We start from the raw sequence: 22,124 nt of genomic DNA, 5'->3' as shown, positions 1-22,124 counted from the left end.
CCATGTAATTGTAATTACATTTTACATATTACATTACATTAATTACTGAGTACTTTACACGTCCCAGTTGTCCTAATGCACGACTGTTACTGCTCCTTTCTATACCAACAAATGCACATAGCACTGCATCACCTGCTCTGCTTGGCCAGAGATTAGAAAATATGCAGATTACAGTTTAAACAACAAATATCTATTTAACACTTTTTGAGTGATAAGATTTTGTGAAAACGTGTGATCTAAATTCCTTCTAAAATTGCCATTATTTATTTTAAAAGTAAGTAGTTTGTTTGAGCAGCACAAGAGGGATGATCACTGAAGTGCTGATATAGGCAAAACCTGAGATAAAGGTAGTCATTTGCAACTCTCATCTCACTAACAATGTATCTTCTTAATGGGTTTTGCAGAGCATTCCTTCCACCAAAAAAACTACATAGTCTTTAAATAACACACAAGCTACTATGGTCAATACACAGGCAGTTATGATTTATGATTTTTTACATCTAGGCAAATGCATATGCAATATTTGTAACTTGAATAAGTAATAAATATAGAAACAACTAATAAACAAGTTAAAAAAGTAGTTAGATTTATTTTACATCTGGCCTTTTGAGGGCTGCCATTTTGGTGATGTGGCCCTCGGTGAAAATGTGTTTGACTCTACTGTCTAAAGGGTATACTGTAGACTGCGTTCTTACTGGTTCAAATCATCCCAATATTACATAATGCTATGAAGTAAAAAGTTGTCTGTGTAAACCCTCAGTCGTCCAGGTCTGATCCATAGTAAAAGATGAAGTTTAAATCTGTCAGCTGCACAAGCAGTGGCCACCAGTATTCTGACCAGGACTGAAGCAGCGAAACGTCTTCACTCTTACAACGATTTGTCCTGTCGACAGATTGAAACTTAATCTTTTGCTATGAAGTAAAAAATATAATTATGAAATATTTAGAAGCAAAAAAAAATAAGTATTACTTAAGAGTAAGCAACACCCTAAGTATAGGCTATTTCTCATACTTTTTACTTTTATAGATTTTGGTTGCATTACCTATAATCGAGTACTTTATTAGCAAAGTAACTCTATTATTTCTTGAGTAGAAATTTTCAGTAGCCTACTTTTCCCACCACTGGTTTTCATTATCAGTGTCACCCTACTTTGTGTCCAGTTTGGTTCTAGAGTCGCTGTGGGCCTATGATGTTGTACAGACTGAGAAGTTAGTCAGGACAAAAAAGCTGAGAACTGTTGTGTACCTCACAAATCATCCTCTACCTTAAGTAAAGCTCTTTTTTTATCATCCAATGGCACTCATAGAAATATGTTTTGGGATAGTAGCTTGCAAGTTAAATGATTATTTTATAGTTCAGTTTGTTCACTTTCTTCCTTAAGGGTCCTATATTACACAAAATGGGACTCTTGTGAGCTTTAAAGACACCATATTATGCTTCAGTTTGCTATATAGTTATAATTTATGCTTAGCCACTCCGTATAACCACTGGTATATTTTATTATTGTACTGCTATAATTCATTATTGTACAGTGTTCATGTGAAGACGAGGACTAGAGAACAGCTGTGTGACACAGATATATGTTCAGGACATGTACAAGATATTCTACATCTATCTCTATAGGTAATCAAATCATGACATATCACCCTGGTCAAGTCAGCAAAAGATGCTCCAGCAATCGGAGCAAGAGACAACCCCCACAAGGATGCTGGTCGCAGTCTGATAAGACCGTGGAATGTGCCATGAGGCCAGGCCTGACGTGTGCACCAATGAAGAGACGCCAAGTCTAAACCATGGTGGCCCCCTATTATAGTTTACTTATAAAACTCATTGTATAGGCAGAAACATTCAGAATCTGAGTTAGGGTTAGGGCCTGGGAATGTCAGTTGCACAAACTGCTTGTACCAAGTATTGTTCTTTAATTGTTGATTAAGTAAATTCTTCTCTGAATTTCATCTCTGTTTTAAGACTATTCCTTGTCTTAGCAGAAACTAACAAACTAACAAACACAAGAACACAAACAAAAAACTGCAGTGCCCAGTGGGGCCTGATATTGCAGTAACATCATCACAACAAAGAGCCGTGCGGCTGTTGACTCCGTCGATGGATAACTGCAGATCACAGCAAGCAGTGGATTTTAATAATGATAAATAATAATAATACATTTTGTTTATATAGCGCTTTTCAAGACACTCAAAGATGCGTCACAATACATACAAGAATAAAATATCACAAAATTTACAACATTTTTTTTCATTTGTACCAAAATGGCTATGCAACACTGCTGAAGACACTACTGCGATAGAGTTCAAGTTAACATCTATGTTTTAGTTCCAGTTCAGTAGAGATGATCAATTCCAAGGCTGAACTCATCCATATGATTCTAGTGAAGCTGTATGAAGTTTAAAAACACAGTGCAGCATTTCATGACATCACAAGGTGGAAGAGAGTTTTCACTTTTGGAGAAGAACTCAGTGTAAAATATGCAGGAGTTGTATGTTAAACATGTATGAATGAAACAAAACACAGGTCTGTTTTGGACTGTCATTATAATACATATAAGAAAATAGCGCAATATAACTCCTTTAGTCTATTTTTTAATCTTTTTCTTTTTTTTTTTTTAAGTTACTAGAAAAATCATACCACACTGACCTTAACAATACTTCCATCTAGTGTTCAACTGTTGTAACTGCATTCTGTATCAATTTGCAGAAAAGGCTCTAGGCTATGGGCTGTACTGAAAATGCGATTGGAGCATCTTTACATTACAAATGAGCCTATCTGGATGCATAAATCTGAATCCAAATTCAGCGGGCCAAATGCGTCACCAGCCGTCCTGTCCACCATAATGGAAACAGCCTAGTGCCTTCTGCCAGTCCAGTAATATAAAGCCACGGCTGAACTAGTAATAGGCCAATATAATATGCTAATTATGGAATCATTGTATTCAGTGATAATAATAAATGACAGAGCGACAGCGCTGATCACATGGTTAACGCCTCTCGGGTCACGTGGTGCGTTTCCATAGTCACGTCACTCCATCTCGGGACTCTCTAAAATCCAGGCATTTCGATCGGAGGCGGGTTTTGGCCCACGTCACTTCATGTACTTTCATTTTCAGCACCGTCAACTATTTCATTCATCTGTTTCATTGCAATTGAAATTTAATCTGCAGGGCAAAAATGGAGGGAAACTGTAGGACTGATGTTTTACAGACACATTTTTACTCAGCAGTCATCATAAAAATATAACAGACATTAAATAGGGCTACATGTTTGAATATGAATCTAATCTGATGTTGTCAGATTACTTGAGTAAAGTTACTCTTGGTTACTCACTGTTGGTGACGAAAAGTTTCATAATTGTAAATCATTTGAACACGTATGTTTCTTGCACAGCTCCTTCACATATAATGCCCTATTTCTCATTTCTGTGTCCATCATTTGAAAATACCAGATTTTGTGACTCATTGAATGTTTTGTCCTGGAAATGACTTTTCTTTCAAATAATAAATCAGATGTTATGTCTTACCCTTTAAGTTACTCTTTTGAGTAGTAGCTTTCACAAATACTTTTTACTCTTACTTGAGTAGTGAAATGTCAGCTTCAAAACTAAGTAAATCCAGTTGGTTTAGTTTAACTTGTTGATAAAATCCTACATAAGTAATTTCTTAGACCACTACTGAAATACTTCCACGTGAGTAATATTATTTTGTAATAAAGTTACTCTTTACTCTTTATTTCACTTTGGCTAGTGCTACCTGCTTGATGTTCGGCCTTGGCTGTGGCTGCTGGGCCATATGGGTCTTGTTTGTTGTAATAAGTGTACCATTTTTACAGGGATCAGTGGAAGGGGGCGTGGCCAGTAATAACAGCACAAAATGCATACAGCTCTGAACCATAATTGGAAAACATGCTTTTGTTTTTTGTTAACCAGGTTAATTATATTTTCCGAGTAAAACAAACAAATGTGGATTTATAAAAGAAGTAAAATTCCTTTCATATATTTTCCTCTGTGGCCCAGTACCATATGGGCCACGGCCCGGTTTTGTGGACTCTTGGAGTAGACTTGTTTGTCTCCATGGAGGTAGATATGTTTTTAATGCTACATTGTGGAACATTCCAGGTAAAGCAATAACATCTCCATGGAAACAAGCAGGTGTCAAAACCTCCACCAGAAATGGCACATACTGCACCTCCACCTTTAAAAGGTTGTCTGCTGCATTCACACAGGCAAGATTAGTGAAAGACCCAAGAGGTTCAAAGTCATATTCTTTCCTCCATCGGTGCCAAGTGCCAGTTTAGCAAAATTTGCCCAATTTTTTAAAGTTTTTGAATTTAGGTGAAGTTTATAATTTCACTCCCTGGTTGGGCATGGGCAGTATATATGAGATATGTATAAGTCATTTCAGTTCTGTTAACAAGGAACAAGCAACCATAATGTAATCAAGGGCCAAAACTAAATTACTCAAATAGTTATGATCAGAAAAATCAAAATATGAGAAGACCTTTATTTGAAGTTTTTCATTTGTCAGAAAGATTTTTTTGCTTATGGGTAAATTGTCCCTGGATGTTGGATGGAATTTGCAGTTGATGACATATGTAGCTTAGAGGAACACTCAAAGTGATGGTATGTGACTTTCTGGGGGTGGAATTTCACCTGCAGGATTCCATGGAAACACAAAGTTAAAACCATACTTCAGAACATTATCTGTGGAGATAGAACATAGAGATATGTTTTATACCATACTGTGGAAGATTATAGCTAAAAGAACAACATTTCCACAGAAACAAGCAGGAGGAGGCCCAGGCCAACTAAGAGTCAGGTTTATGGAGATGCAAGCCCAGGACAACATGTTTTTCTATGTTTGTCAATGCAAAAAACGCGCCCATGATGAAAAAAAACATGCTTTTATTTTAGTCCGAGTTTGTCAAAAAGCTGGTGTAAGTTGATGTAAAACTATAAGACAATATTTACTGCATGTACTGTTTTTACCAAACCAAGTCATAATTAGAAAAATGTAAAAGTATGACAGGGATGGAGAAGCGTGGCAATTTAGCAAGCGTATCCATGGCAACGTCCTCACGAAACCACGCCCCCCGAGCGGACGAAATGCCCAGACTGTAACGCGCCCGCCGCTGTTCTGCCTCACTCCCCCCGTCCCTCTCGCTTTCCCCCCCCCCGTCCCTCTCGTCCCTCTTGTCCCTCTCTGCCTCTCTGCCTCTCTTCTCTGTCAGATTAGACTTAATCCTGGAGGAGGGCTGTCAAGACGCTGTCCGCAGCCGCATTTTGGCGCGGACTCTCCGGCTTCACCCCCGCGGCCACAAACAGCGGATCTTTTACTGACTCCTCACGTTTTTCCACAGAAGATGATCCACAAGTCTTGCTCTGCAGCCGTTGCTTGGTCGCCAATTTGCGAAAACATGTTAGCCGGCTAACTAGCTGCATAAGAGTTAGTAAATCGGATTATCCGCAAACGACATCCTCCCACGGGGTAATAACCAGGTATTATTCGCTTTTCTACAACCTATTTCCAAACTTAGACCCCCTTCTCTTCCTCTGACCACAACAACACCAATTTATTTGTAATGTTGCCCCAAGCTAGCAAGATTTGAAAGCAGTTCTCTCGTGTTGTGGCTCGTTTGGACGCTAATCTTTGCTTTTTCTTGGACGCACTAGAAGACAAATTGTGCGTCCGAAACCAAAGCCGAGGTGGAGATCGAACCGATGCGGTAGCAAGAACCCACAGCGACTGAAGGACCCCGCTAGAAGAAGATCTGAACCCAGAAGAAGAAATTAGCTCGAACACAAGGAGCCAAGATGTCAGGGAAGGATAAAGACAAGCAGGAGAAGCAGTCCACCACGGAGCGCCTCGTGAAAGGTACAATCTGACTTCCATAGAAAGCATTTTACGTCATTTTGGATTGATTTATTGCATTTCCTTTTTTGTTAGAGTCACTTGTAGCTTCTTGCATTGACTGTTCCTGACCCCTGGCTGGTTGGGACTCGTGCAGAGCTAATAGTGTTATATTTGAGTCAATATTTATGTTTGTGTTTGGCAGGTTAATAAGACCATAATAACAAAGCAGTACAGTGAATGCATGTTTTTAATCTATGCATTGGATTTCTTTGTGAAACAAGTGATCAATTTCTGTTATTCTGGAGATATAGATTGGTTGATTGATTCCTTTATTGTCATTGAATGAGAAAACGAACAATGGAATTACAATTATCAACCTCTGATGCACACGGACAAAGACAACACAATACGGTGAATATATATATATCTACAATGTATAGATATTGATAAAAAATTTGAATATTTTCTATAAATGGTTAAATTATGACAAATGTTATAATCATGGTCCATTCTAGGGTTTTCTAAAGTATCCAAGACCAGATATTAATCAATACTAAACCTAGGACAGAGAGTAGATCCTCATTTGAGCAGGTATCAGTACTAAAAAGTTGCAATCACAGGACAGAAATGAACCTTTCCTGAATAACTTTAGCACGATCTTGGGCATGTATGAGACAAATAGAATGGATGCATTGGATTTCGTAGTGCAACAAGTGAATTATTTGCAAGGAACTGATTGTGAATAGGATCTTAATTAGGAGTGGGCGATATATATATATAAAAATGTATATCTTAACTGTTGTTTTGGAGACATGCAAAATTTGAATATCAAATATATTGTTTAGAAATGAAACAATTAAAAAGGACAGCAAAAATAGCTGATTAAAATTAGCAGAAAGGTCTGGTGTAGTGTTTGATACTAACAAATAGACTCAATAATAAATACCGATAATAATAATAAAAAAAAAAAAAACACTCTTTAGACAATAGAATATAATTTAACAGTGCTTTCTTTTAATGTTCCCATGTGGCCTTAGATCTGTGTAATCCTTCAGTCGTCCAGGTAGTGTAACTTTTTTAGTATCATATTATCATTATTTATTATCATTGTTTTATCGACGATTGAATATTGACTCTGTTCCTTAGTAAGTATCAAGTTTGAAATTTTAATATCCTGGCAACACTAGATGGGACCTCGCTCCTAGTAAGAATCATTCAAGAATATTTGAAAAATAAAAACGCAAACAGTAAAATAATTGCAAGGTAGATCACTTTAATATCATACTATGGAACATTCCAGAGAACCTCCACCTTATTGTCACATCCCTTTCATCTGTCCTGAGTTTACCCCACTTATGGCCCATAGTAACACCTTCGCCCCTCATCTATGATCCCTTATTGGAATTACAATTTTGACTTATATTTGCTTTAGTGCCAGTTTAAAATTTTGAGTTTTGACATGGCATTATAAATCTTCAAATCAATATTCCAACATAGTTATTATTATCAAATTTGTGTACCATATGTCACAAATGACTGAAAAAAAATTAAATCAAACACTGTTATTTAATCAGATGTTTAGCTCTTATTTATAGGGCTGGGTCGTATAATCGTGATCTCATTTCTGTAACGATATGCCACTTTGATGAAATCGTCAAACCATTTCCTCTAGAATGTAGCTCTATGCTCCCACTATATTTACATGAATCGTCATCAAAACAAAATTGTGAAAATCAAGATATAATTTTTTTTGCCATATCACCAACTCATTTACGATATTTCTCCACCAACATGTAATAGGTCGCTAATTAATGTTTAATATCTAAATTTGGTTGTTTTGGAGAAATGGAAAATTAGAATATCGAGTTTTGGCTATAATAATAGAAAGAAAGAAAAAGAAAAGAAAAGCTGACTTTAACATTTAAATAAAACAAGGGTGTTATGTGTGTTATGTTGTTTATTTATTTTTATTTATTTATTTAGTATTTTTTTGTAAATTTTTAGTATTTTTTTTTTACATTTAATTCACATTTGTGTGATATTTAAACTTGAGCCACATAATTTACAGGCATGTTTTGGCACATTTCTGATAAATTGCTATTAAAAGGCGCTATACCTAATTTTTGTCTTAAAACAAAAAATAGAAATAGTTCATTTTAAAAAGTTTGCAGTGGTCCATAGTTATTCCTCATTCACCTTATGCACCTAATTAGTTACCGTGATGAGTTTATAAGTACTTTTCACAACTTTCAGAGACCAGAGCGGAGTTTTGCCGTCACGCTAACGCTAACAACAACCAGCATGTGAATGCACTTCCTGATTATCGGACAATAAAATGCTGTATAGATAGATGCAGACAGCACACAGCGAACATATTTTGACCTCGAGAGCTGCTTACACAGTAGATCTGTACGGGGATAAATACACTGGGAAAAATATGTACAAGACCTTTAACCTTTCCATTGGGATGATATAAAAATTGAAACAAAATTGATTTAAATTTTGTATCTTTTTGCATTTATATTTTAACTTCTTCACTTGTGATCTATTTAACAAATGTTTTTCCCCACTCGTGACATAAAAACCTTCAATTACATCTATCCATTTACGTATGACTTTTCCCACTGTATTGTACAGGGCATCAGAGCGCCAGCCCCATATCTGTCCAGCTGGGGTGACATTTAGGGCACATGAAGTCCTAATTGCTGCACAGGAATACACAAGGACTACTCAGGTTACGCGCTTTGACAAGATGGATTCCTTCACACTCTATTGTCGGCCACAGTTGTTGTGCCTGCATAAATCATCGAGATACATACAGCTCCCTACTAACCCCGGCCTTAAAGGAGTACGGCACAAACAGGCTGCTTAAAGGGCCTGTAGCAGATTTTTTTTCGTCCGCGTTTTTGAGCAAAAATTGTTCTTGCCACAGTACAGATATATTTTATAAGCAGCCCTTGAGGTCAGTGAGTCAGCTGTGTACTGTCTGCATCTAATTATAAAGTGCTGAACTGTCTGAGAATGCGGTTAGTATGCTAGTTGTTGTTAAGATTGATGTGACATAGGGCTGGGCACCAAAACTCGATTCCAAATAAGCAAGACACCAACCAAAAAACTTGCCAATAAATACACCACACTGATTCTGCAGTGCAGGTGCTCACGCATCTGATTAGGAATGCATAAGGTAAGTGAACCGCTGCAAACTGTTTGAAATGAACTTGTTAAATTTTCACGTTTTTAAGATAAAAATCTGATACACTGACTTAAAGGGCCTATATTATGCTATTTTCTGCCCTATGTTATAATGCCGTTTCCTCATCACAAACATACTTACCGAATTGTATTTTGTTTCATTCACACATTTACCACATAAACCCTGCATATTTAGGCTGTGTGCTTCTCTCAAACAGAAAACACTGTTCCACCTTGTGATGTCACATGGTAATATAGGAAGTGCTCCACTGTGTTTTTAAACTCCATACATCGTCACTATAATCATTTGGATAATTTCAGCCCTGGAATTGCCCATCTACCAAACAAAAGATAAAAAGCATCTGTTAAACTACCACTTTATGACATCACAAGGTGGACCAGAGCATTTTGAGCTTTGGAGATGTAGACAGACTAATAATAAACGGTTACTCAAACGTGCGGATGAAACAAAACACAGCTCCAGGTATGTTTTTGAGAAGGTAACATTCTAACATGGCTTAAAGCTCACAAGAGTCAATTTTGCATCATAAAGGACCTTGAATTGGGGGTTTACATTTTTCTAATTAGCTACCACCACAGATGAGGTCTCCATTCAAGGCTGTACAATAATTTGGGAAAGAACAATTGCGATTTATGTTTTAAAATCAAAATCAACTAACCTGTGTGATGTGCACTGATGTGTCTCATCAGAGAAAAATGGTGAATAAATTCCACACCAAAACACACAGCGGGTCCGCACTTACCTTCACTAAGGACTATGGACAAAGATAAAAGTTTTGCAGCCTCTTATCTCCTGTTGCTGCTCCAAACTGTTGTTAAATCTGTAAATTCACATTGGAGTGTATCACAGCACGACTCATATCAGAGCTATTTCATGTTACTGGACTTATTTTCTCCACTACAGCATTAGTTCTTCAACTTGACATGAAGACAAACAGTGCTGTGTGATGACATCATGGGGCCGTGGCTCAGTTCAGTTGTGCAGGTGTAAGTGTGGGCCATAGAACGCTCTGGAATCGGACCTGAGCAGAGCACACTTCAAAGTCTAGTATGAATGCGCCCTTAGTATGACTAAAATAAAAAATACACAATAGGCAATGACTGAAAGTAAAGACATTTCTATATTCAGCGCATGTTGTTAAAATTTGTGTCAATTGTACATGACAATATACAAATTTAAGTGTGAAGCCATGAGGACGATGGGCAGTAGTAGACCTGGCACGATTTTGAAGCTTGATATACTGTAACAGAGAAATATTGCGATAAATGATAATATTGAAACTACTTTATGCCACTAATTAAGACTGAAATAATGCAAGATGATCCCGGCAAACCATTTGAGTTGCAACAAATAATTAGAAGAATGTACAAACAATGAGCCATAAAGAGACCCCTCCAAAGCTCAAATATTACTACAAAAATTCCCCAAATCTCCCTACTTTTGGAAAGAAAAAGTCCTCACAATAAATATTGTTCCCCAAAATATATTGTTCCAGCTTTCATATATTGAAAGATAAGTCGATAAAGTAATTATTGTGATAGGCCTAGGCAGTAGTGAGACTGCAGTGTGTGGAGCAGAGGAGCAGGAATGCCTAAGTGAGAGCCAGTGGGGACAGGCCTATTTAATTGTGGAAAGAATCTCCAGCGATGTTCCCAACCAGGCCCTGCACATGTATGAGACAGACAAAGCAATGCAGTATAACTGCAGTAATGATATACAACTAGAGATCGACTGATATGGGGTTTTCCATGGCAAGTATGACAGAATCCAGAGCAGCGGCTGGATGATAAGTCCATTTTGGGTCCTTTTTGATAATTTTCTTCAAAATATATGTTCTGAAAGGACTATAAATTACTGTTTAATACACTGCTCTGTATAATAAAAATACTACTTTTTTGTCTACTAACCCATAAGAGAGCAGCGTAATCACATTTTGTGCAGTGCCCTCTTTGCACTTAAGTGTTTAAATAAAGATATATAACTTTGCAAATATTGGCCCAATATTGGCCTGATATTGACCTTATTCCGGTTCCTCCACTTGTGCCTCTAAATGCAACTAAACCCACTTTCTTTGTGGTAGCACTTCGGGTTAAGAGGGAATCCCATTCATTTCAATGGAGAAATGAGAAAAGTTTTATCGCTAAAATCTGATGTAAAGTAGGTTGATTTGTATAAAATGACCAACAAGTCAACACTGCACCGATTCTCTGGAGGCTTTAAAATGGCTTTGGAGTCCTTATAGAACTTATTTGCAGTCAAGATGGGTAGCCCCATGCAAAATAATACAATAAAAATACATTTAAAATTGATAAATTAAAAGAATACTTGATTAATCAATTCGCTAAATAATCGTTGCAATTCGGGCTATTGGGGAAAGGTTCATTTCTGTCCTGTGAATGTGACTGTTTTAGTATCGATGCCGGCTCAAATGAGGATCTAATTTTGATACTAGTTTTAGTAGCGATTTTTATTTTGATAATTTTGTCAACCCTATTAAGACCCACATATTGTTATACTGTTTCCTTTCGGCCTTTAGTGCTTTTGTCGTTTAGTCCATTAATTGATCAATAATGTTTTAGTCGATCAAAATGTGTCTTAGTCAATACGTTTTTAAAATTATTTATGGGACAATAGCAGAAAGGAGACAGCATGGAGTGAGTTAGCTGAAGATTTGGGAGTAAATCATGAATTGTGTCTTTTTCTTTTATTTACTTCTTTGTATAAAATAGCATGGCTGTAGTCTTGTGAGTGCTGTTTGCATCAGATACATAGTTAGATCATTTTCTGTCTGATTTGAGAGGATTTGCCAGTTTTACACCACTGATTTACTTTACAGAGCTGAAGTAGTTTATTGGGTTAATTACAACTAATCAGTCAAGTTCAAGTGAGGAATCATTAAAACTATATAGACTTTAAAACATGCCATGTGCTAAGCATTGTATTCTTTTGTACATCAGAATAACACAAAATATGTACATTTGTTATGGATGCACCAATGCCAATAACCCTACGCTGGTATAGCTTAGGGCTGTGGGCCTTTTGTCGATTAATCGGTCGATGGTGTCTTAGTCGACTAAAATTTGTACTAGTCGACTTATCATTTTATTTAAATGATAAGGATTTATATGAGACAAAAGCAGAAAGGAGAAGTTAGTGTGATAGCTGAAGATATGGTATTTATATGTAAAAAGTCACTCTCATAATGTCTTTATATAAATACATTGTATCCAAGTATTTTTTAGTAGTAGTAGTAGTAGTTTTTGCATGACTTCCCCCTGCAGATATAGTCTTGTGAGTGCAGTTTGGGTCAGATACGTAGAAAGATTTGAGAGCTTTTGCCACGCCTGCCTTTTTAGCCGACAAATTGATCGTCAGGACATGTCTTCACTTTCTCAGCTACAACCCTAGTATAGGGGATCGGTCCCAGTCTATAAAAATGTGCTGCATTGTGTATTTTCTCAGTCAATAACTGATAAAGCTAGATTTTTGCATCTCTAATCTAATGCATAGTAATTAATACAAAAAATGCACATATTGATATGTCAGTTGTAGGCCTATATAGTAAACTATATTAGCTTATCTGTAGCTTTAGTGATTTGCTAATGCATTCAAATTTCAATTTGATTTCAACCAATCTCACAGCCCATCGTATCTTAACATAAACCCCTGGCTTTTTGTTGTAGGGTAGTGAATACATTCACTGATAATGAGAGCAATCTGAAGTGGCACACTGCTCCCCATTCATCTCTACCCAGCCACGACTTTGCAATTCAATCCGTCTTCATTGTGCCCACGTCTGAAACAATGGCCGACATGTCCCAGAGGCCGTCCGGTGTTGCGCTCTGCTGCCTGTCTGCCTGGGCTTGTCCCCTGCCCCGCACGGTGTGGATAGTAGCAGCTTTGTCACAGGGCACAGGCGGCGTTTGTTGTCATGCCAGACGAGGCGATTGGCGGGGGTGTTGGAGCGGAGCAGTCGATTTGAGGACTTCATCAAACATTCATGCTAATTAGGCCGGCGGAGGGAGGCTAACGAGAAGGCGCTCACAGTCTCAGACGAAGCTTGTATTTTTAACTAAACATTTTTCTTGTCACTGTTCCCAATGAGGTTGTCGTTTCCATTGACCAGAGCTGTAATAAAAATCATGTACTTTTAGTTAGAAGAAGTACATTTTTTCTACTGTGTAACTTTTCAGATTGGCAAGACAAGTCTTTAGTCGACCACAAATTTCTTCAGTCGACTACTGCTGTATCTCCATGGAGACAAGCCAACAGGCCAAGTTAGATGTTTTTTTAAGCAATAAAAACACCTGTAATTGGATAACAGCAAGATAAGTTATATGCCATCGTGTGGATAATCCTTGATAATGGCATGTCCATGGAGACAAGCAGGTAATGGTCTCATCACCAGAAAAGTTACCTATCCACCTTATTCTGTCCCGCCCACTTATGCCTCTGACTGCACTTCCCTTGGGTTTGGAACTTCTGGTTAAGTGGGAATCCATTCATTTCAATAGGGAATTTGAAAAAAAAAAGGTTTTACTGCTAAAATCTGATATAAAGTAGGTTTATTTGTGTAAAATGTTTAGTAGTCATGTGCACCAACAAGTTAACAACACACCCTTTCTCTGGGAAGCTTATTTGCTATCAAAATCAGCAGCCCTATGCACAACAAACATACAACTAAAATGATAACGGTGGAGCCCACAGTAGCTTCTGGACTAAAGTACACTAAATACATTAGGTCAGGGTTTCTCAAACATTTTGAGCCTAGCAATGTCTTATAAATATGAAAATATCCCAAGAACCCCTTACTGTCCTCTGCAATGGCATGACAATAACATTCAGAATCATGTTTATAACCACATTTGGACAAATCAATTCTTTTAGTACTTATTTTATTGTTGTAGATGTTTCTGTAATAAATAGTAGTAGCCAGAGAGTTGAAGAGAAAAGGCATAATGCTGGAGTTCTAGCACAGGAGAAGTTTATTTACCATCAGTACAGGACCCAGCACATGGAGACATGAACCCTCGAGACACTGTGATAGTGTTGTCCATTGCAGTTTAGTACAGTCCAGTCTTTCTATGCTAGCATTTTAGAGAGTATTATACCTTTGATGACATAGGCCAAGATAACAAGGAGTGAACTGGCAGTGAGAGCCCTCAGTACAGCACAGAAATAGTATTTCACTAGCAGTTTCGATCAACAACATTAAGTTTTAGATTGTATGTGATAAGAAATTGTAATATTTCAGTAAAAATAAATTGTTATCACCATTTTTGGGGGACCCCCAATACATTGGCCACACCTACTTTGAGAACCACTGTATTAAGTAAAATAACCAAATAGTTTAAACTTGCAAAATGAACTGAATTGGCAATTGAATAATTATCAGTAAAGCTCCAAAACGTATGTGAGAGAGCTATGTCCATGTGTCTCCTTTATGTCTTATTGTGTATAAATTAGATTAAATCATCACTTTTCAGTCTCCTCTCAGGTAGTAATGCTTTTGTGTGTACTTTAAAATGGAAACCATGGTTTGAGATAAGTATAAACTTTTTCATATGAGATTCGATATGGCGGTGGATGGTGTGTTTGTCACTTGACAGGCCAATGCAGAGTTTGTATAGCCTAGCAGATAGTACAGCCTTTATTTCATTGCATTTGACTCCTTGTTTGTGACAGAATTGTAGCATTCACACCTTTTATTATGTGGTGTTTGTAATTGGCTGTCAGTCCTGTCTTCTTGGTTCATTTAGTTTGGCGCTGGGCTCATTCTGAGTTGGAAGGCTTTCCTTGGCATCAGACCCACTATTATTGTCCAGCACGACATATCACTGCCAACCACAAACAACATTTGCTTAGAGTGGCTGCTTGCTCAAATAATGAAGATTTTGAGCTGTGCTTGCTCAAATGTTTCTTAGTTTATTTATTTGTAATTTATGACAGTTATTATTTTTATTACACGGAAATAATCATACAAAATAATCATCAGTAAATCAAATTCTCCTTAGAAATTATATTACATATTTTTAGAGTACCAATTGTTTTGTTTTTTTTTGTTTTTTTTTTTACTTACTTTTTGTTACTCCGGTAGAAGTACAAAGTAGTAGTTCAAGAAGAAATTGTATTTGTGAAAACATAGTAATTAATGTACAAAATAATAAAAATATAAAACTTTTGCCAATTATAGACTTACAGAAGCAAGAGTAACCAAAACTTTTACTCAAGTAAAGCCCGGCAAACACTACAGGATCATTTGCTTTATTTAGGACCTGATTTGCTTCTCTCTGACTTCGAGGAGGCGTTACCCGACTTTGTGTCTTCGTACGCAATTTTTAAGTCACATCGTATCAACAAAACATCACCGCCACAGTACCAGCCAATAAAACAGCGTCGGGATCGGAGTGACGGATACATGGTGCAAGATACAAACTCAAGAAAGAGCAAAGAATAATTAGGCAAATATTACAAAGTTGTAAAGTTAAACTATATGTGTCCTCAAATATTGACTGCCAATCCAGAAAATAGAGCTACTAATCCAGTTTGAAGTGATGTTTAAAAGTAAGAAACGCAAGAGTAGTTCCTTGCGTGTGTCTGTTTACATAAGAATACGCTGCGTGGATCAGGGTGAAGCTGCTGCAGATTAGCGATAGTAAACACTGCTTCCTGCGTAGTTTATTGCCAACCTTCATTAAAAAAAAACAAACATTTATCTGAACTATTGCATGTCTGTACAATCCAAGAAAAATTTTAATGTGACGTGTGAGGACGTTTGGCTGCTCATCCAAGCCGCTTCTTCAGTTCTAGTCAGATTACTGGTGGACACTGCCTTATTTCTATCTGAAAGGAGGAGCTAGCTACACTGAAGCTAGCACACCTATTGTTTCTGTTTGTTAGCTAGGTCTAATGAGCTACACTAAATGTGAACTGTGCCTGCATAATCATTCAGGCCCCTAATGGGTGCTCTCACACCTATTAGCATACTGGCTAACCCTATTGTTTTCCTTGTTTTGATTTAGGTCTAAGGATGGAGTTATAAATAGGAAATAGATGATGCCTAAGGCGCCCATTCCTGTTCAAAGATGGATTGTCTTTCCTAGCAAAAATTGCTTCTTTAACTTCCCTCTCAAGCCATTTCTTTTCTTTGGCTAAGATCTGTACATAGAGAAAGCCCTCTCTGCCTGTGGATATCCAAAATGAGCCTTCAATATACTTAAGAGAGCTAAAAAACAGGACAACAGGGAATTTGAACCTAGAAGAAAACGTGTAACCATTCCTTACACAGCTTCAGAGAATTTTCAGACAGTATGAAATTACAGTCTTATTTTGAAATTACAGTCTATTTTAAACTTACAAACACTTTGAAACTGGTTCACCCAAAGGACAAAACTCTGAGCCACAAACAAATCATCCATTCAGTGTAGTGAAGACTGCAGTGACTGTTATATTGGAGAAACTAAACGGCCACTCTATAAAAAGCTCCTCGGGATACCAGTCTGCTGTACCTGAAGATACTGAGGTACAGATCTTAGCTAAAGAAAATAAATAGTTTGAGAGAGAAGTTAAAGAAGCAATTTTTGTCAGGAAAGACAATCCATCTTTGAACAGGTATGAGGGCCTTAGACATCATCTATTTCCTATTTATAACTCCATCCTTAGACCTAAATCAAATAAGAAAAACAACAGTGCTAGCCAGTATGCTAATACGTGTGAGAGCACTCATTAGAGGCCTCAATCATTATGCTAAGTATGACTCAGATGTCTGTGTAATCCCTTAGTCGTCAAGGTCTGATCCATAGTAAAAGAAAAATATAAAATCTGACCAGAACTGAAAAAAGGGCTTGGCAGTAAAACTTAACTTCTACAACTTTTTGTCCAGCTGACAGATTTAATATTTTTCTTTTATTAAGTATGACTCAGGTCCAGTTCACACTTAGTGTAGCTCATTAGACCTAGCTAACAAACAGAAACTGAAAACAATAGGTTAGGAAAAACAATTAGTTTCAGTGTAGTTAGCTCCTCCCTTCAGATAGAGATAAGGCAGTGTCCACCAGTAATGTGACCAGAATTGAAGAAGCGGATGAGCAAACGTCTTCACTCCTACAACCTTTTTTCCAGTTTACAGATTTGAATTTTTCTTTTACTATGAACTATTGCATGACATTTTACAAATAATAATAACAGTTTCGACTTCATCTAAACTGTTATTATCGAAAGTAGAAGTGCAAGGCTCTAATTGTTTGAACACTCAAGAGTCTCAAAGGGAGTTGTTTTAATCTAGTCAGGAAACAACTGACAGAGGTGCACTAGCTTTGTTAGCTGTTTGTTTGAGCTTGTGGCGTGAGGTCTCTTTGCTGCAGTCTTTGCGCTCAGAGCATAGACGGTGTAAAGAAGTGGACTAAGGGAGTGTGACATCACCAACAGCGTTTGACTCCAGTCAAATGAAGCTCATTGAGGCTAGCTGTTATAGGGACGAATTTGGGGCTGAGTTCCATATTTTGAATTCCGACCGCGTGTATCATAGCAACCAAAGAGCTAAGCAGGACCAAGGCCGGTGAAGGTAATGCCCTTTCCTGCCCACATCGCTTGTTTAGCAGGGAGCAAGTGCTTTGCAGTGCTGTCACTCAAACCTGTTGCTAATGCTAGTGAGAGTGACCTCGCGGAAGGAAGTGCCTAACGTGTCTATTATTAATGTTCATATCTTGATTTACAGACAAAATGATGAAATGCAAATACCAGAATCATTTAGAGGGCGTCAATACGAACATTTTAAGACCAAAATGTCGAGACTTATTGCAACAGTTACAGAGAGAGGGGTGACAATTTTTCAATGTAAAGTGAACTGAAGCCAGAGTTGATGGAGCCGGAAACATGCCCCTGCTCACTTCCTATTTGGAATGCGGCTGGCTTGTTAGCTGTCTTCATTTACATCTACAGTCTACGGCTCGGAAATTTCAAATCTCATAGGATTCTCCTTATATCTGTAGTGTGCACTTTTTATTACAAGTTTAACAAATGTGGACTTAAGTGTGATCACGTCTGTCCTGGTTTGGTCAGGGTTTGATCTCATTTAGTCCTGACTTGGTCTAGTCCTGTTGTAGTCCGTGTTAAGCCTCGGGTTGGCCCAATTTTGTTGGAATTTTAAGTGCTTGTTCTGCCCTGAAAGATGCTTTACATTGAATTGGTCATTCACACTATACTTGGTAGTGGTAAACTACTGTTGTAGCCACAGCTGCCCTTGGGCAGACTGATGAATGCAAGGCTGCTATCTGCGCAATCTGCCCTTCCAACCACCGCACCCAAGCACACGACGCAATAGGTTGGCAATGTGGTTGAGGTGTCTTGACACTTCAACCACATTAATAAATAATCCCTATGTTTACATTCAGAGAACTCCAAGTGCTCTAAGCAGCCAAAATCAAATAGTCTCTGCCACAAAACCTGTCAGACCACTCTTCCCAGTCTACATGCAGGACCAAATTGGTGCGAAGGAGGTGTCTAGTAATTTAGCCTTGGTACTAAAACTTTGCAGCCATAATTATTAATAAAAACATCTATCACACATATAGCCACACTTTTGGCAGGCATAGATAAGCTAGATAAGCATGGATGAGATAGGCTTTCGTTTCACTCTAGAATTGTGGACCAAAACAAAACATGTGCAAGTCTGCTGTGTAGGGACTGTAGTTTGTCGTTGCCGTGGATCTAAAATGAGTGACTAAATATCTAATATTTGCCTGTCTGTTTCTTTCTCTGTACAGTTGAATGCCTCTTCTAGCCTGAGTCTACTGTAAATAGGACTGTTCAGCTAAATGTGCAGGTATCGGAGTACCGTGTTTTCCAGACTTTAAGTTGCACTTTTTTTCATAGTTTGGCCGGGGTTGCGACTTATACTTAGATGCGACTTATATGTGAAATTATTAAAATATATAACTTCACATCTTTGTTATTGTCACACTGACAACCGCGTGACGGCACTCAAGGCTTGTGTACCAGTATCTACTACTTCTGCACCACTGAACATTTCAATTTTCAACATTATGATAATTTAAAAGACATCTGAGACAGACTGAATAAAAGTGCCTCCTAAAAGAAAATCGCATTCTGCTGAGTCTGATGACAGCCACACTCACGCAAAAGTAGCGCTTCATCTACCTCCGGAGTTGACAGAGTTGTTCAGAAGCGACACCGAGGATGAAGAATTCAATGGATTTAGTGATTTGGACTGAGATCGAGAGTAAACTTGTTTTTTATGCTTTAGTTATCTGATTAGTTAATATCATACATTAACATACCAGACACATATTCAGTTCACTGTCTATGCTTCATGTAGCTGAATAAATACAAATCTGTTACTCTAGCATGCTGTTGTCCTCTATTTTATTATTATTATAACTTGCTTTTAAAGATAAAATTTGTTTTTCTTCATTATTATGCATTTTTTGGCTTGTGCAACTTATGCTCCGGAAAAGACAGTACTTTCCAGGCTTCTCCAGATGTGTTATTAGGGTCTTTGAGATTGGATTCGTAAAATGGAATTAAAATGATTGGCTGAGATTCAGGAGCAGGACCACACCTCAGCCTCCTCCTGCTCCTCTCCAGTGAACCACAGGTCACCTCAGCCACACCTCTTATTATCCAGAAGCCCTATTTATACAAGCCTATCCCGGCAACACCGTCTGTCTCCGCTCTCTCTGCCTCTCCCTGTCTTGCTCATCTTTCAGCCTAAAGAACTCATCATCTACAGAGAGGGGGGGTGCTATGACACAGCCCCCATCCGAGTCTCTGCTTAGCATTCACATCTATTCATATCATCAATAAATATCTTTATCGTGTACCATTGTATAGCGTGGTCCTTGCTATTGAAACTGCAATCGGAGTTCCCGTGTTTACATGCATTTTGATAATTTGTGACTCGGAATGTTGTCATTCAGAGTGGGAATTGAGGCGCTAACTTGTGGATTGGTGGACACGTATTCTAATCACTGAGCCACTGCCGCTCCAAATCAACCGTGCCTAACTTTCATCTGTAAGAACTAAACTACACTGAGTTAATAAAACCTGAAAACGGAAAGAAAACAAAACAAAATTGCAGGCTTTTGCACAGAGTTATCTGGTTTCTCCACCTGCTTTGTGGCTCTCTCTGTCGTTGCCGCTCGTCTCTTGTGTGACTGTGCTTTTAAGTAAACAGTGTCTGAATTTGAAGCTCGGCTAATAAAGGCTTTCGCTAATCTTACTTAAGGCAGTCCCTTGGCTTAGGTCTCTCTCACACTCTCCTCTTTCTCTCTCTCTCTCATCTTTCTCGCACCATCTTTCCCCCTCTTTCTCTCCTTTCCCTCTCACCCGGTCTACCTAAGTTTCTGTCTTTACCCCCTCTTTCTGTCTTTCTCTCACTTTAACTTCCCCTCCTCATTTCTCACTCTCTTTCAGCCCCTCCCCTCCCTCTCTCTTTCACTTTCCTTCTCTCTCCCCTCCCTCTCACCTGGTCTGCCTTAGTTTTCTTTCTTTAACTCCTCCCTCTTTCTGTCTTTGTCTCTTTTGCTCTTTGCCCCCTCCTCCTTTCACACTCCTCGCTCTCTCCCTCTCTCTTTCTCTCTCACTGTTTATTTATACCACAACAGGCTCAACACATGACGCTTGCCCTTAATAGTGGACGGGATGGCTGGAGGTGTAGACACTGTACAAAGTTTCTAAGATATCACTTGCGAGATGTTGGAAGTGTTTTAAGATTCATTTACACCAGGCAGCCAAAACATAATGACTGTAATGACCACTGTAGGTAATTTTGTCTTCAGCACGGTAAATTAATGGGACATATGTGCTCAATATGTCCTCAAATGTCAGAAAAAGTGAGGATTTCAGCGAGAGGTGCTTCAGTCTTAGGTTTTAGTCCTGGTTTAGTCCTGGTAGCTCTGTGGGTGTTTATGTTCTATGGTCCGTATCCAGCTATCCAAAAGCTTTCACTTGACTATGAAAGGCTTTGAATGAGCTGTGTATGTCCAGGTCCAAAGCCCTCGATCCTCTCAGGGCTGCTTACCTCTGCACCGCTCTTAAATGCCCCCTCTCTGACATTTCATCTGTTTTTATGGCGCGTTGATTGGCTGTGTGTGGGTGTGATGACATGCTCCCAGCATGGCGCGTCTGCAAGTCTTTTTCTGTATTTGAATCACACAAAAATACTGAAAAAGAAAGATTTCTAAAGCAATACGATATGGGTCTAAAAGGGTAATCTAGGGGAGGTAGTGGAACAGTGGTAGAACGCTTGCCAACAAATAGTGAAGTTTGTGGTTTGATCCCTGCACTGACTAAGAAAAGTTACTTCTTGCCTGTAAATCCAGTATTTTGATTACAGAGGGGTGTCAGTCTGGTCACCACACATTTCTCTCACCTCAGATTAACAGAGTTTAGTGCTTTGGTCATTAATTTTGCAAAGTTTTTGCGCAATATTTTTCAGTTCCCAGTCCCTTTCTTTTGTCCTTGTAAGCAGCCATATTTGTTCTGATACAGACAGAACATGCGTGTCCCACCTGTCAGTCACATTCATCTGAACTTTGATAGATACAACTCGTGACCAGACTCACATATTCATTAAGTTTTAGAGAAGTGGTATTCTGGATGCCTAGCAAAGATACTTCAGCTAAAAATGTTTAAATGAGGCAGAAAAAATAACTGCTTGCTTTAAGGTTATTTTTTATTTTATTTTTTGCACACTCTGGATGATTATGGTTTTAATCAATTTTATGGATCGTCCTTATTATAACCTATTTTTTTTAGGAGATTGTAAACTGCCTTCAATTACTTTTGTATAGATATATAATCTAATCTTAATATCTTAAATTAGAATGAGACTTTTTAACAATATCAATTGTTTAATTTCATAATAACTGTGCTTTACAAGTAAGAAAGTCATAATAATCCTCAATTTCACGATTTCAAAATCTCAATTATTAAAAACCAAATTAATACAATTATTTGAATTAATTGCCCAGGCCTACTCAGTACTCGAATTAAGGTAATTTTAGCTAGTCTAGTGGAGGTGTCCCATT

General features: G+C 38.0%; 1 protein-coding gene across 1 annotated transcript in view; it reads left to right on the top strand.

Moving 5' to 3' along the window:
• Window positions 1-5,228: 5,228 nt before the first annotated feature.
• The window catches only part of ppp3cca (protein phosphatase 3, catalytic subunit, gamma isozyme, a), a 57,335-nt gene continuing 40,439 nt past the window's right edge, over window positions 5,229-22,124 (top strand). The window contains 1 exon segment of the mRNA XM_055224051.1: window positions 5,229-5,882. Coding sequence (XP_055080026.1) covers window positions 5,822-5,882 — 61 coding nt within the window. The 5' untranslated portion in view covers window positions 5,229-5,821.

Source organism: Periophthalmus magnuspinnatus, chromosome 9 (genome assembly GCF_009829125.3).
Source record: "Periophthalmus magnuspinnatus isolate fPerMag1 chromosome 9, fPerMag1.2.pri, whole genome shotgun sequence".
NCBI lineage: Eukaryota > Metazoa > Chordata > Actinopteri > Gobiiformes > Gobiidae > Periophthalmus > Periophthalmus magnuspinnatus.
The sequence above is the reverse complement of the archived record's forward strand: the minus strand, read 5'-3'. Positions and strand labels throughout refer to the sequence as shown.